This window comes from Cygnus olor, chromosome 5 (genome assembly GCF_009769625.2).
Source record: "Cygnus olor isolate bCygOlo1 chromosome 5, bCygOlo1.pri.v2, whole genome shotgun sequence".
NCBI lineage: Eukaryota > Metazoa > Chordata > Aves > Anseriformes > Anatidae > Cygnus > Cygnus olor.
In genome coordinates, this window is record NC_049173.1 from 16,321,035 (window position 1) to 16,337,107 (window position 16,073).

At 40.9% G+C, this 16,073-nt stretch overlaps 1 protein-coding gene across 1 annotated transcript in view; it reads right to left on the bottom strand.

Moving 5' to 3' along the window:
- The window catches only part of UNC79 (unc-79 homolog, NALCN channel complex subunit), a 104,590-nt gene extending 92,948 nt beyond the window's left edge, over positions 1 to 11,642 (bottom strand). Inside the window, 3 exon segments of the mRNA XM_040558722.1 lie at positions 1,341 to 1,645; positions 7,449 to 7,569; positions 11,534 to 11,642. Of these exon segments, the coding sequence (XP_040414656.1) occupies positions 1,341 to 1,645; positions 7,449 to 7,569; positions 11,534 to 11,555 (448 nt within the window). The 5' untranslated portion in view covers positions 11,556 to 11,642.
- Positions 11,643 to 16,073: the final 4,431 nt, after the last annotated feature.

Consider the following 16,073-nt stretch of genomic DNA (forward strand, 5'->3'; position numbering starts at 1 on the left):
CATAAGAGACATGCTATTCACCATCTTGATATCCCCTGTAAATTGTCATCTTCTCTCATTGCTAACAGCCAAGTAAAAAATTAAAATATTTAATAACACTAGATGCAACACAGACTCCTGTAAAATTCCCTCTTGGTATACCTTCCAACTGACATGAGACACTAGTAATTACTCCTGGAGTGTTTTCCTCACCAAAGTGGTGACCATATGTCCCAGTTTGCCCATTAGGACGTCAAGTGACACAGCAACAAAAGCCTGCCTAAGGACAAGAAAACCACAGCAGGAGAACCACTGTCCTGCCATAAAACAAAATTATGTTTGTTCAGTGTTATTTGTTCTTCACAAGTCTCCATTGGTTGTTAATTATCACCATGTTATCTACTTAGAAAAAGATTGCTTTGAAAATTAACTTCAATTTCTGGAAAAAGTCAACAAGTCTATAATTTGCCAAGAGTGCCTTTTTTCCAAGATCATACCATTTCTTTGCGCAGTAATCTTTGATTCAAAACATGCTGCTGCCAACTCAAAAGAAATTCAGCATTTAACAGAATTTCCTGCTAAAGAATTTAGCAGTGTATGAGATTGATGACCATACTCCTATATCTTGATGTAATACACCCTGTTACCATGGTGAAAATTAATATTTGACTTTTACCACATGAGGAAATACTCAGCTCCTGTACCCCAGTATGGAAAGCCAGACTAACACCACATTTGCAGAACTTGAGAAAAAAAAACAATATAAACACAACACAGTCACAAAAATCTGGTGATGAACCAATTCAAAACATACGAAAATACTGCTTTTCAGCAAGTTAGACAGAGATATTGCTATCTTTCTACCCTGGAATATTTTAAAGCCATCTCTAGAGCCATTGTTTTTCTTCAGTCAAATATATCTTATGTTCTATTCAGAGATGGACCTTCACCAAAACACTAAATCTGCATATTCCTTATAGGACAGGTATACATTTCCAAGCAATGCATGCCTCTTTAGAGAGCCACCCCAAAAGGACCAGTTTGAAGATATCCCAGCAGATCCAAATTCAAGTTCCAGATTTTTTTTAGACCCATTTGTATTATTTTAGTTACACATCACAAAATATCACTGAAAATCAGACAGCTTCAGAATTCAAACCCAAATCCACAGTTCACAATAATAAATAAATAATCTTTTATTTTAAAAAGACAAACCAAACACTTGGATATAAACATCCCGGTAGATTTGAAATCCAGATCCAGGTCAGTTTAGGCCCATCTCTTCTACTGCATTTATGCATCATTCATGGATTCACGGCACTGAAGTTAAGCGTACTGGAAGGGTTCAAGGGCCTGCTTACCATGTTGACCATGTTGTAGCAATGGAACTAGATCCAGCAGTGTCACCAGTGTCACGTAAAGTCCTTGATAGTCCAAAGATGGGTAGTCTGATAACTGAGCATCACGACTTTGCTGGCCACGTTCAGATGGAGCATCTCGCAGGACGCTGTAAAGGAGGGAGCGAGTAACAGTAGGGTTGATGGAACTGACCTGTGGTCTTAGAGATGGGGTGAGTGGGAATGGCACAGGAAAAAGACACATGGTCATGGGCACTGTCAAATTGGAGGCATCTTGATTCTCCTTCTTCCCTGTGCGGGACAAAATGCTGTTGGGGGGACAAAGAAAAAAAAGAGACAACAAAGACACAAAGAACAGCACATTACATTGAAATGACACTATAAAACAAATAATAAAACACCAGATACATCCCACATAAGATGCAATTGCTACCAAAACCAGTGTGTCTACAAATCTAGCAACCATTCATTTTCATGCTTCAAGATACAAGAATTAAAAATTGACATCTACGGAAATTTTCATTGCATCTCATGTGTTATCTGGTTCATAAGGAGCAAAAATAAAAATGCATGTTTCAGTGCCCTACCCATGTTTCACAGTTAAGAAAAATTCTAGGTATTAAAAGCATTCACTACAGAAAAATAGCTGTGTCAAAACAGATTGGTATTTTGCTCTGAGAAGATTTTGAGGATTTTGAGTGTTCCCCCCCCCATGAAATCTTTGAGCCAACTAACTAAAACATGTAAAATATAGGTGTGGCACTTGCAGAAACATGTTTTAGCAAAGAATAAACATGTGTGTTTGTTAAGATAGTCTTAAAAATCACATGTTTATTGCATTAAAATAATGTCTATGTATTTTATGATACTGTTTCATGACCACTCAGTCAGTATCATTTGAGATAATGAAGTTTAAACAGGCACATGGATTTAGAAATAATATAATATTTCTAAAATGTTAACTAAACTACATTTCGAAAAGTTGTAAAATAATATTAGTAGATGGTCTTTAGCATATGTTTGTGAGCTAATGATAATGGTTGTTTATGTGTTTTTAATTTTGCTCATGTTTAGAGAGGAAACATTTTACTTTACAAATACAAACACTTCTTGGGTAAATAGTTACCTTCAAAATCTAAGGGCTAAGCAAGCAAGACCAATTACGTAACTGCAGATCAGACAGTATGTTACCATACATTCCTGCTGCTACTTACGTTATTATTCAACAAAACTCACTATAAACTAAAGGAGAGATAATTTCAAAAATAAAAAGGATTTAGTGGGAATCAAAATAGAGGCTATACGTCAACCACCTTGTTATGTTGTTTTAAGAATGTTGAAAACATGGTTGTAAGCATGTTAATTTAATTTTCTAATAAAGAAAAATTAAAAACTACTTTAAGTAGATATATTGTCTCTTAAGCAGTGCTGTATTTTAGTTATCAGGCAATTATAGGGTTAGCCCATAATCTTAATATGCCTACAGTACACCTTTAAATATATTAAACCACACACAACATTGTTTCTTTTTTTAAGCACATTTCGCATCTCTCAGGAATTAGGATTTCCAAAAGTGATTTCTGTTGGTTTAACTCCACTCCCAAAATCAGCATTAAAACTTTTAAGGCAAGTGGGTGGCATTCAAATTTCCACTGACTAATGAAGAGCAGAGTTATGTCAAGAGGGAGCACTTCTGGAAATCTCAGTCCCCTTTACCAGTACAGACATCCCTGCCATATAACCACCTTAGCAAAGATACACCTGTGTCAATGCAACGACTCACACAAGTAAGCTAAACTCATGCCAAGGTGCTTATAAGAGGAGGTGCCATTCATTTACTATATATATAAAACACTTTCACAGGTACAGTCTTATGCCAAGTGGCTACTACAAGGCAGGTCTCATATCACACTTTCAGTCAGAGATTACAGACAAATTGTCTATTTTAAGATTGTTTTTTATTACTGTTATTACACCTTATGTATTTGGCAGATTATTTTGGTTTCTGTTACCCAATGTCCAGTACAAGAAGAGTGATGACTGTTGTTACAGTGTTTATGAAATCATATCAGGAAATCACCCAAGATCTAACATGACTTTAAAAAACAAATGAACAGAGTGCTGATTCCTCTTTTTCATATTAACTTTTAATTTGCTTGACGTTTATATTGCCATACTCTGCAGCTCTTGCCTATAGATGTGATATACTAAACCTATTCCATCTCTGTCTCTAATGCATTATACCAATTATCCATCCCTTTACTGCCAACACATCACTTCAATCACCCTACTTCCAGAAAGAACATTACCGTATTACTTAATCCTTGCTTTGGAAAGTGTAAGGCAGTGATGCAAAAGCCTGCCCTATAGGCTTCCTATATGCCTGCACTATAGGCATTGTGTTCTGAAATGGAGCTAGGCCCATTCTGATTAGAAACCAGGCACATATTCTTGTATGTTGACAGGGGCATCCTTCTGTTCACTTCAGGAACAGAAGTGAAACCAATTCCGCTCCAATCATGCCAAATATAGGGAAAAACATATATTAAACTTTCAGACCATACATTATAATGGCAATAAATCAGAGTCAAAACTGAAATCTAGTAAGGTCCCCCTAAGACCATGATCCAATATTTGTAGCTTGTTCCTGTTTCTGCTCAAAAGCACGTGCTGAGAACCGATCATGACTCTATACTGAATTTGCCTCATGACATGCATGAAAGCCATCAGGGCTTGTTTCAAGATTTGTAACACCTTTCCTGCAAATCTATCCCAAAATTACCGTCTTCCAGGAAAGATTTCCTAAAATGTCTACAGGAGAATTGCACCTCACCAAGGCAGCAAACAAGCTTGATCATTAATCAGCTAGTGGGCATTATAAACTATCCCTTATGTAAACATTTTACTTAGAAATACATGTGAAGACCTTTCTCCAAGAAAATGTGAAAGAATGAGCTGTTCTGCAATATGTTTAAGTCTTAGATCATTCCTCAGATGAGGGAGAAACACTGAAATGAGCAGGGCATGAAACAAATTCATGCTGTAATGTAAAGGAATGCTTTTGCTCAGAGAGAAAATTAAGGAAGAACTAAATGAATCAATGTGCTATGTATTGTGTATGTGATTTTATGTAATGTTTGTTCATAGGAAATAAGGAATTAATTTTTTCAGTCATTCCACATCTGATCCCCCCCACCCCTGAGCACGTGATATATTGAGGCTACATACAGAGCAAAGGAACAATTAATCCTTTGTGTGATCCAACTATAGCTAGCAGAATGACACCAGATATGAATGTGATCCAAAACGGTGGGGCATACCCCACTGAAAAGAACACATTCAACATTCCCATTACATGGAAAATTACAAAGTATCATAAGTAGTAAATGCTACACCTGTAAAACCCAATCATCATATGGAATTTCTGTGACTACACGCTACTCCTCTATGACTCCTTTGACTACGTGTGTTCATCAAGAAACACTTATCCTAAAAATTCAGCTGCAGTAAGAGTACACAAACTGGAAAATATTTTTAAGTTATTTTGAAATAGAAGATGATCCCAAGCAACCTGTTCTGAAGGCCAGACCCAAATCTCTCAAAATCAATGGGCGTTTTTTGCTGTTGTTTGATCAGTATTCTTTGATCAGTTCAAACTCATTTCATATGTTCTGTCTTAAACTGGAAAGGTTATTCTCCATCACGTACTTCTATCACTGATGTTAAAACTTACGCAATGGAGTCTTAGTGTAGGAGGCAGAAAGAAGACTCAGCATGCAGAATGTTCAAAGAAATGTTTGATCAGACTCTTCAGAAAGACAAGTTCTTAACCAGTCTGTTTAGTTTTAGGGTAAATCTTACAGAGATCTGCATACAGTGGGTGGGAGTTTCCTTCTTTCCATCTGCCACACTAAATACAGGGTATGTTTTGTTTTGCTTTTTTATCCAGCTTCTTTCTTAGTATCAGCAAGCGTATAAACTTGTATTGGTTCAACCATAGCATTAAGGCTTTGCCCACAGTTCAAATTCCCCAGTCACCAGGATGTGACCTGGCTGAGGTATCAGAATGCAGGCCACTTAATAAATTTAGACCCAAGTCCTGGCTGCAATTTCTGGAATCCTTCTAGAGCTGAGGCTGATCAGATCCAAGATCTGAAAGGACAAAGCCATTTGTGAACCGTGTAAATCTATGAACAAGATATGAATAGCACTTCTGCCCCATGAGGTTCAGCATCATCTACACAGGATTTTGGTTCAGTCCCATTCCAAGCACAAATTAAAGAAGTGGAGCCACACAGCTGTACAACTGCTACCCTGATTCTGATCTGCTCTCATAGCTGGTAACTATCAAGTTTCTTCAGCAAGCCCAGAAACATCACTGTCAACAGAGTGTGAAGAACTTGTCACACAGGACATGTCAGCTGTACTGCTTCGGAAGATTAAGGCAACAGGGTGGTATGGAGATACTTTTTTACTTTCTAAATCTATCCTGTCTCAATTGACTTCTGCCCAGAAAGAAATGGATCTCATCGCAGCTAACATTTGGTAGTTACATTGAGGAGAGAAGAGAGAAAATGTCCAGAATTAAGCTGTTAAAGCAAGAAAGTCAGACTTGCAGGCTCACAGCAGAGGCTGTTTTAAGTAAGAGCCTTCCTTAAATGTGATTTAAATTTGCTTGTAGTACAAAATAATCCATCAAAACACCCTGATGTGGGAACAAAACCCTATCTCAGAGTTCTTTTCAAGGACTCTTTGAATGTTTTTTCACCACTGTTACAGTGTAATGAGACAAAAATTCTTTCTTTTTTAAGTATTTAAAAAAAGACCTTCTGGTTGTCACAATTTTATTCAACACTCTCAATGACAAGGTAAACAAATTTAAGTGGTTAAACAATTCCACTCTTGAAATTTTCAGAAGTTAATATAAGTGCTGGGTTTCTTTGTCTGGTTTTAGGTTTTGTTGTTTCTGTTGTTGTTGTTCTGTTTTGTCTTTTAAGATTGCAGTACAATAGCTATTCCACTGACAGTGAGTGTTTTTGTCTGTGTCTTCCCATAAACAGGGTCACGAATCTGCATTACATTGGCATTAAATGAATGTTAGAACAAACTACTGAAATTCTTTCAAGTTGAAACTTGCTTCTCCACTTGTATGCATCATAGGAGTATGTGTATAAATATATGGTTAATTGTATTTTATTAATGTTTCCTTATCAAATAAGGCAAATGCTGTTTTTCCAAACTAGCTTCTGACAACCTTCCCAGGTATAAATTAGGAAGCTATACACAGAAACGCAGTCTTAACTGTATTTTTCTGGATGTAAGAACTAATGCCAATCAAAACCTGGCAGACAAAAATCACGTTTACTGTCAAAAGCCATTTTAAAACCAATTTGAAAATATGAAACAACTAGGTAAGCACTACGGAAAAAAGCGGAATATGTATTCCTAATTGAGCCTAGTATTTTTTCACATCTTTTTTAGAAAGACAAGAGGCAGTATTTCCTATTCAAAATGTATTCTCTAATCATATGGTATTTAGCACTATACATCATCACTAAATACTGGACTAGATCAAACCCCTGGGTCAGAACTGTCCTGGTCTGTTTTTCCATCCATATCCAGATCTGTACACAAGCTTCATGTCTATTCATATTGTTATAAGGGACTGAACCAGAACCCAAACCTGGAAACCAGCTGAACGATGGCATGGTCAGAACCTAGTCCTGCTTTTCTGGCTCACTACTCTACAATCCCAAAGCACCAGGACTGTCAAGGAAGTCATGAGTACATACTTCTACAACTCTGCAGGTCACTAACTCCTTTCCTCGCAGGTTCAGCATATTTGTGCATTCACCTAAGTCTTAGGAGGGCCAAGCAAATGTGTAATCAACCAAGTTTATTTTAGAATCAGCCACTCAATAAGCAGCTCAACTGGGCAAATTGGGCAACAGCCACTGAAGAGATGAATTTATACCGCTTTTTCTTAAATTATGCTCTGACTTTCTGGTTGAGCATTGACCCATTAAATACTGCAACCAAGTCAAAGTCAATGAACACCCCCTACAATTCTTTAGCATTTTTTTTTCTTCAACAGCATTAGTTAAAACTTACCTTAATAGTGTCTGAGAAAAGTATTTCAAAGTATTTGCAATGTCAGTTCCAGAGGGCACAGGGTAAATGTTGTGGAGAACCCGGTTGTGGTATTCCTGAAGGTAACGGATTTTGGAAGCAACTACATAAAAGACAAAAAACAAACACAAAAACTTGCATTTAGCTTTTTGCACATGTTAAGGGAATCACGTCTGTTCCTACCATTCTTGATTTTTACTTTTTATATTTTAGATTTAAGAATTAAACTGTAAAAAAGTCTTTCCACTCTTTTTAACTGAATACACTGACTGTTCCAGTGCATGAGTACTAAGGGAAAGGCAAGGAAGGCAGTGAATGTCTGCATCTGTTTTAGACTGCCTTTGTGCAGTCTTTATTTATAAAAAATAAAAATAAAAATACACATCTTTGTGTCTCCAAAGATCTCAAGATTCATTATAAAAAAGTGAGTCATTGGATCACAGGAGGTTCATGTATTTCTGTAGCCAAAGCAGAGATAAAAGCTAAGACAGAGAGAGCTTATATGATTTACTTTATGCCATAAATTTACTTTATGCAATAAATAGCAGATATGAAAAGATCTGTGCTGTGTATTTAAGTGTCTTAGGAAATCTGATCAAGCAGGTGAGGGGATTTCAAAGAGCTGAAGAAGCTCTACACCTTTTCTGAGACTAATTGTTTTAGAAATAGCGTTCTTAATTTCCAACCACGATCCCTGTTTAGTATTGGAAGAATGATTACCCACCGTAGTTGTGATGCCTGACACTGCCTACTTGGCACAAGCCAGTCTCATGCAGAGATCACCAAGCACACTCAGAACTCTTTCTTGCTCTACTTAGACTAACCAACTGCACTGAGGAACCAAGTCTTCCAGCACTCAGTTGCCCTAACCTGATCATCCTTTCTCCCTTTTCCAGCTGTACTGACCATACCCTTGCAACTTCTTCAGGAAGTGAAGCTTCTACAGACAAATGTCTCCTTCACAGTATTCCCCTGCTTCATCATGGGGAGAAAGCCCATCATGGGACTGAATAGGGCTGGGGCCTATTAGAAAATAGCAAGTAAACTAGGGAGACTACCATACATAATACATATGCAAAAGTAATAAGGTTGCTTATGCATCCTTAGTTTATTTATTTCTCCCCACTTTTAAGCATTTTACCTTAAAAACTTATTATTTTAATGTGTCGTTAATTTATTTTAATTATACTTCACTTCTTTTTTCTTCCCAGACAACCAGAAGATGAAGTTTTGTCCCATGGACACATGCTGTCTCAGAGTAGCTATGAGTAAGATAGCCTTCCAGATGACCACACAGGCCTGGGGCACATGAACTGTGCTTTGCAGTAAGTTACCCACGTCTCTGGAAGACCAGTCAGAAATGGCTTCCTGTAAGACTCCAAAACCACTGGGATAACATCTAAACATCAGGGGTTTCACTCCAGATTACAGGTGAAATTTATTTCAGCCTGTTTATTCTCGTCTCATGCTTCATTCTTTCCACCCACTATCTCAGTTCTGATCCCCGCAGTGCAGGTCAGTTTCAGATTTATTTTTCTCAAAGGTAACTATATATCTTTTACTATGGTAAAGGTATCTATAATCTAGTCTAGGTTCATTTTTAAGAAAAGAATTATTTAATAAATGTATTTTGTGACATTATCTTCGCTTGCTAGGGAAAAAGACTATGAAGCCAGGCATATTTGCAAGGAAACTGACCACGTATCTCAAAACCCAACACAGAAAAATTCACACAGCAAGATGCACAGTTTACTGTGGCTGCCATGGTCTGCTGCCAGAAATGTGTAAATGAATTGGATTAGCTAAATGCTAAAGATGATGTCAGAATTCAGGCTGATATGTATTTCAAAAAAATGTCCACCTTCCTAGAGCCATTTCCTTTCAATAAAGCGTATAGGAAATCTAGAATTAACTTTTTCGCATAAAGAATTAAATCTATTTTTTTCTATTAATCAGTACTGTCACACAATTATGTAAGCTAAAATAACAAAGCAGAAAGACTTAGTCAGAAAGTCTAAATATTAATATTAGCTTTAGGCTCGAGGCTTTGGCCTCAACTCCCAGAGCTGCCCAGAATACTGATCATTTCAGTACAGCGTGGCAGAACACTAAAAAGCTTCTGAAAGGAGACCCCAGAGCAAAACTCTGGGAGCCCCGAAGATACAGAAGTATGTCAACGACCTGATTTTCTAAGTTTCTGAGCACCCAGAGATACACTTCAAAATGCAGTATCACTCTGTGGAAATACTTCCTTTGTCACTGTCATAGGATCATCATATAAAACAAATTAAGAGGAAAAAAAGTTATTCCATGATATTTTGCCAGGTATCTCTCTAGTATCTACACAGACCTAACTGAACTTCCTAGTCCCCATGCAAGCATTTACTGAATCAAGAGTGAAACCATTATGAGTCTGTAAAAATGGTTTTGATTGCTCTCTGTCCTGGGGAAGAACACAGTGGGCATCAGGCCTTCCCAGGACATTACTTACCACAATTAAATGCTAGTTACTGTCATTTAAGGTGAAAAGAACTAGTTTTCTTTTGATACAAAGAACACCTCAGGCATGCTGTGGAGATGAGTCAAATGATGAAAGCCACTGTCGATATCTCTTAGTGTGAAATACAAAACCTGTGTGGTCACAAAGAAGGGAAGCTTCTCAAGGCGATTTCCCACATTGCCACCATTTTACCTGCTTTTCATACAACCTGCCAAAGTGCCGTGGGGTGGCCATGGATTCACGTTTAGGCCAGTGCCTTTTTGCTCTTCTGAATTGACTGGTCTGTTTCCTCATTCGCAGTGTTTTGTTCTTGGTAAATTCAGATTCATTGTAACTTGTGGCTCCTTTTTGAGACATTCTGGTTCTCATCTGTCAGTCAATCAGGGCAGAAGCAACAGCAGCAACAGTTGGAGTTTGAAGGTTTGCCTGACAGTGATGCACGTACATCAACATAATCCTTGTTGGAGACCAATTGTCAAAAATTGCAGATGAGTGAATCTTAAAGTTATGTAGAGAGAAAGACATTTGGTAATGCCATAATAACTAGTCACGGGAGTAACCTTGGTAAAATACATTCAGTAAGTTAGAATGCACAGGGTATTTCCACTAACCTGGAGGCACCATGAAAAAGCATTAGGAAGAGGAAAGATCTGCAATCTGGATCCCAAATAAATCTTAAAATAAAGAGCAGCACAGATGTGGCAGAGCCAAGATGCAGTCTTCAGAATAATACAAGGGGATGAAAAGGAAAGACAGACAGGGAAAAATATGAGAGAGAAGCTCAAATAGAGCAGACCAAAAACATCAGGAATGGAGGGACAGAGAAGGCAAAACAGAAAAGAAGAAAAACGCCAGAGACAGTGGTAGGACAAGGGGCAGCAGAAATCCTTCCACAGGGCAATGCGAGAGCCACAATTAACGTATGAGAAGGAATGGACAAGTTCAGAACTCAGGTGGGAGGATGGCAGAGCAGAGCGGTGCAGATCTGAACACTGCACACCTCAGGGTTGCTGCGCGGCCAGAACATTGCCTTTCCTTTATTTGCAAGGCCAGAAACACATCCCGACAGCAACAAACCAGCATCCATGTAACACTTGAACAGCACCACCATCCATCACTGTAAACAAGCAGCAAGCCCTAAAGGACAAAACACAAGCATCCTCCTCCTTAGAGCAGTTCAGCACCGGCTTGTAGGAGCGCAAGGACTCCTCCCGGTGACCCGAGGAGCCAGCAGGACGGAGGGCAGCGAGCCTCGGCCCGTCAGACGGCGCCGTGTCACGGCGACAAGCGCCGAGCCCAGCACGGCTCATGGCGGGGCGGCCACCGGCAGCCTCGCACCGGTTGCCACCAGGACCGGTGGCGGCGGGGGGCCGAGGCCCGGCGCAACGACCGAGCCTCGCCAACATGGTGGCTAGGAAAGAGCCAGAAAGGCAGCAGCCCCCCCAAATAAAAAAAAAAAAAAACACCTCTCCCCCTTTCTGCTGCCGGGATGCCCACCAAGGCGGGGGGAGGCCGGGCAGCGCCCCCCGTTCCCCCCCGCTGCCCGGCCCCCAGCCCCGCCACTCACACTGCTCCGCCTTGGTGGACATGCTGCCGCCGGGGGGGCCCCGCTCGGCCCCCAGCACCTCCCTGCCCCCGGCTGCAGCTCCCCGGCTCCGAGCCGGGCTGGGGCTGGAGCCGCTGCCGCAGGGCTGCGGGGCGGGGAGCGGCGGCGGGCGGAGCCTGGGCGGGAGCGGGGCCTTAAAGGAAGCGAGGGATGCAGCCGTGTCCCCCCGCTCTGAGGCACCTGAACCGGGGAACGATGTCCCGGAGGGGCCGGGGGGTGTTGAGGGGCCCCCTCGGGAAGCAGCAGGGTGTCCCCGCAGGGCTCTGAGGGCGCCGAGGGGCTCGGCGGCAGAGCCCGGCCACGGGCAGAGCTCTGAGGTGGCCGCGGGTGGCGGCGACATGGCAGGGATTTGTTCGTGAGGCTGTGCATAGTGCTCAGTAAAAACGTCTTTAATCGGGAATGTTGTTTCCTTGGCTGGTTCTCCTCCCCTCGGGCTGTCACCGCGTATCTCGGGATGTGCGCCCGGCTTGTTTTCCTCATTTGTTTCCATAGCGCGCCCGGCATCCTGGGGACAGTGTTGCGCTTCGACAAGGAGCTGAGGGCTGAGCCCAGGCCTGAGGGTGTCACCTCTGTCACTGCTTCCATGCTGTGGGTGCTGCCCCAGGCTCCGTCAGCACCGCACGAAGGTGAGGTGGGAGCACCAGTCGTGGTGGGACCAGTCATGGTGGGAGAAGGTGGCATGCTGCAAGGCCATCCAGTCCTGTGAGCAAGCCAGCAACCCGGATATCCAGGAACTAATACTGCCACGAAGGTGGCAGGATCTCCTTCCTTCCAAAAGTGGAGCTAGTGGTATAGCAATAGGGAGGAGAAAGGATAGGAGATGTCCTGAAATGGGTCCCTTAAAAAACATAAAATTTAGTGGGTACACAAACCTATGGACATGTGTTCATCTAACTTCGGTTTAAACAACTGTCAGTAGTACACAAATGAAGAACTCTGTGATCCATGGCAATATCCAGCAGTGTAGCTCAGAAGGTTGCTCAGCCCATTTGAGATCTGAATCCCCTTCCAAAAGTGCCTGGTTTTATCATCAATTGTAGAAGGCATCGGTGCTTTACAGGATCCATCCTTAATGTTACAGGTGCTTTAAGGTGGGTGGATGGTATCTGGACCTTGATGAGTAGCACAAATGAGTAGCTGTTCTTTACTGTTGGGTAAAAACATGTATGTATATGCAATCATTCATAAAGGTATATCTCCATATGAGGTATTAGAGGGGGGAGATATATGAATGCTAGGATATTTATACATGGACATATATAACTATAAGGGAAAGAGACATTTAAATACCAGAAAATGGAAGGCCACCTTGTATTGGTTTTAATTTAGTTAACTTCTTCAGCGAAAAACAATATAAATATTTTCTGTGGCATATGGGAATTTTATTTCCTAATATTGGACATTTTGAAATAAAATAGCCTTATCTGAAATACTACTGCCTGGAAGCATTCAAACGGGTCAAAATGTGGTAATAACAATATAATTTTTGTCACTATTCCTTTGCCTGCTCCAAGAGAAATAATTTCAGCAGTGTGTGTCTTTTCAGTTTCCCCTGCTTCCTGACTTTGCCAGGTCTTAAATATGAATGGTTAGCTATGATTTTCTTATCTGAAATTCTCAGAAATAGTTTTGCAGATCCTCACACCTCTGAGAAAGATATATGGAAGCAGTATTATTTCATCACCCAAGGTATGGCAGAGTTAATAAATATAGATAAAAGGCCATTTGCAGTATGCTCTCCCCAAAAGGCTGGGCTGCCTGAGATGAGGAGGTCTGCAGCAGCCAAAGAGAACAGTGCTATGGAGGTGGAGAAACTCGGGTACGTTTCCTGTTCATCATGCAAGGCAGTGCATCCAAATTACTGCGGCCCAGATTTGAGGATGATGCACATTCTGTGACAGGAACCATCATGAAGGGGCAGGTGCTATTCACTGATATTTTACAGGTTGGCTTTTTTTTCTCGAAATGATCTTCTAAAAATACTGAATGTGCAATGTTTTCCCAGCACCACTTAGTTCCAAAACAGAGCTCTTAATGCTTATCCTTGAGGCCATCACAGCCTTCGCACAGTTCTTCCCACACTCCCTCCTGTTGAGAGCCCCAAACAGAGAGAGGGACCAACATAAAACACTACCAGTGGCTTGTGTGAACCAGCTGCAAAGGCTGTAGTGGGACTGAGCAGCAACTGAAAGACATGAGTTAGCTGGGAGAGGAGTTACCTCCATTTCCTTGAGTAGTACTTCACAAAAGCAAAGAGTTCTGGGCTATTCCTTCTTCCTGTTGAGCTCGCTCCAAGATCCTGTAGATTGCCACCTGAATAGCAGAGGTGAGGCAGAGACTGCTGACACTTCAGTTCACTCTTTTATTAGAAACTGGCATGTGGTGTCAGATCCTACTGAAGTTGATGAGAGATTTTCTATTTATTTATTTTAATGAAGTGCCCAGGGAGGTCACATGGTGCTTCTAGCCCCTCTTCCCCAAAGCCTAGGCCTCACAAGTGATGAAAACAGTCTTTCAGAGTGTAGGCTTTCAGCCCATTTTTAGCCCATTGAAATAGGCTGTTGAAGGCAGGTTACATCTTTATCTTGAATTTCCGTCTGTTGAAGCAACAGATCATGCTAATACTGCTCATTGCAGAACAATAGGGAACTCTGTGCACTGAGAGGAACTGAGTTCCCATAGGTATCCTTTATAATATACCAAGCGTTTGCATACCACAGTGCTGAGCCTTCTAAAAACACTCAGCTTGATAAAGCAGGAGTACGCTGAGAAAATATGAATTCCATTTCTCATGTAAATTTTCATCTTTGGTTTAAGTGCCTGAAAATTGCAGCTATGCCTGCATTTACTGAGTAAGGTCCTATACAGTTCAGCATGTAATTTAAGTATATGGAAAGCGATTTATTGCTTATGAGTCCTTATGCATGCATAAACAACCTTAAGCCCCAGATAAATCCTGATACAAGTCAAATGTTATTTGGTCAAACAATGTGATAGATTTCCCTAGTTTGTTACTGTAACTAGGACAGTCATGCTTTAAATTGTGAACAAATGTCATAAAGGAGCAAATACAGGAATATGGCACTCTAGGAAGTAATTTCTAAAGTCTCTGGACAGAATAGAATTCGCCATTTCTCAGCAAGATCTTAATGGCTTTGTCTAATAAAATGGGTACAGTGCTCTCCTGGAAACATTTTTAAGCAGCTCAGTTTTAAGTCCATATGCTTTTTAACTCTGCATGCACTCAGTTAAGAGAAGACAAAAGCTGCAGGCATCTGAAAGCCCATAAGTCATTATTACAAGAAATATTTTTGGCAGTAAATGAATGGGAACTTAACTTTGGTATCAATTGATGAAAACCAAAAAGAACAATTTTTCTGAGTTCATGAGTGGAAATTTCATGGAATCACAGAATTGTTGAGATTGGAAGGAACGTCTGGAGATTGTCTGCTCCAAGTTTCCTGCTCAAAGAAAGGTCAACTAGAGGAGATTGCATGGGGCCATGTCCAGTCAGATTTCAAATATCTGCAAGGATGAAGACCCTACAACCTCCTTGAGCAATCTGTTCCAAGGCTTGACCATCCTCACAGTAAAAAAGCTTTTCTGACAGTTAAGTGGAATTTCCTGTATTTCAATTTGTGCCCATTGCCTCTGGTCCTGTCACTGAGCAGCGCTCAGAAAAGTCTAGCTCCGTTTTCTTACACCTTCCCATCAGGCATTTATATACATTGACTTGAGACCTTTATTGTTGAGGCTAAACAATCACATCTCTCTCAGCTTCAAATTGTATGACAGATGCTCCAGTTCATTCATCATCTTTGTAGCTCTTCCCTTGACTCACTCCTCTATGTCCGTGTCTTTCTTGTACTGGAGAACCCAGAACTGGACTCAGCACTCCAGATTTGGTCTTACCAGTGCTGGGCAAAGGGAAATAATCACCTTTCTTCACCAGCTGGCCATGCTCTTTCTAATGCAGCCCAGGATGCTCTTGAACTTCTTGCTACAAAAGCTCATGGTTGACTTGGTGCCCATCAGGACACCCAGGTCCACTACTGCAAAGCCACTTTCCAGCTGGTCAGCCCCTAGCCTGTACTGGTGCTTGGGTTATTCCTCCCAAGGTGCAAGACTTGAATTTTCATCTGTTGAACTTCATGAGACTCCTGCTGGCCAATGGGAACCTCTCAAGCTCCGTCTGAATGGCAGCACAACCATCTTGGGTATCAACTACTCATTCCAATTTTGTATCTTCTGCATACTTACATCATCCCATCATCCAGGTCACTGATGAAGATGTGAAATGGTACTGGCTATGGTATCAACCCCTGCAGAATAGCACTAGCAACTGGTTTGTATCTGGATTTTGTGCCACTGAACATATCCCTTTCAGCCCAGCAGTTTGTCCACTTTCCAGTTCGCATCATTGTCAATTTATCTAGCCCATCCTTTAATAGTTTGTCAATGCCAACATTATGGGAGACAGTGACCAAAGTCTTGCTAAAAT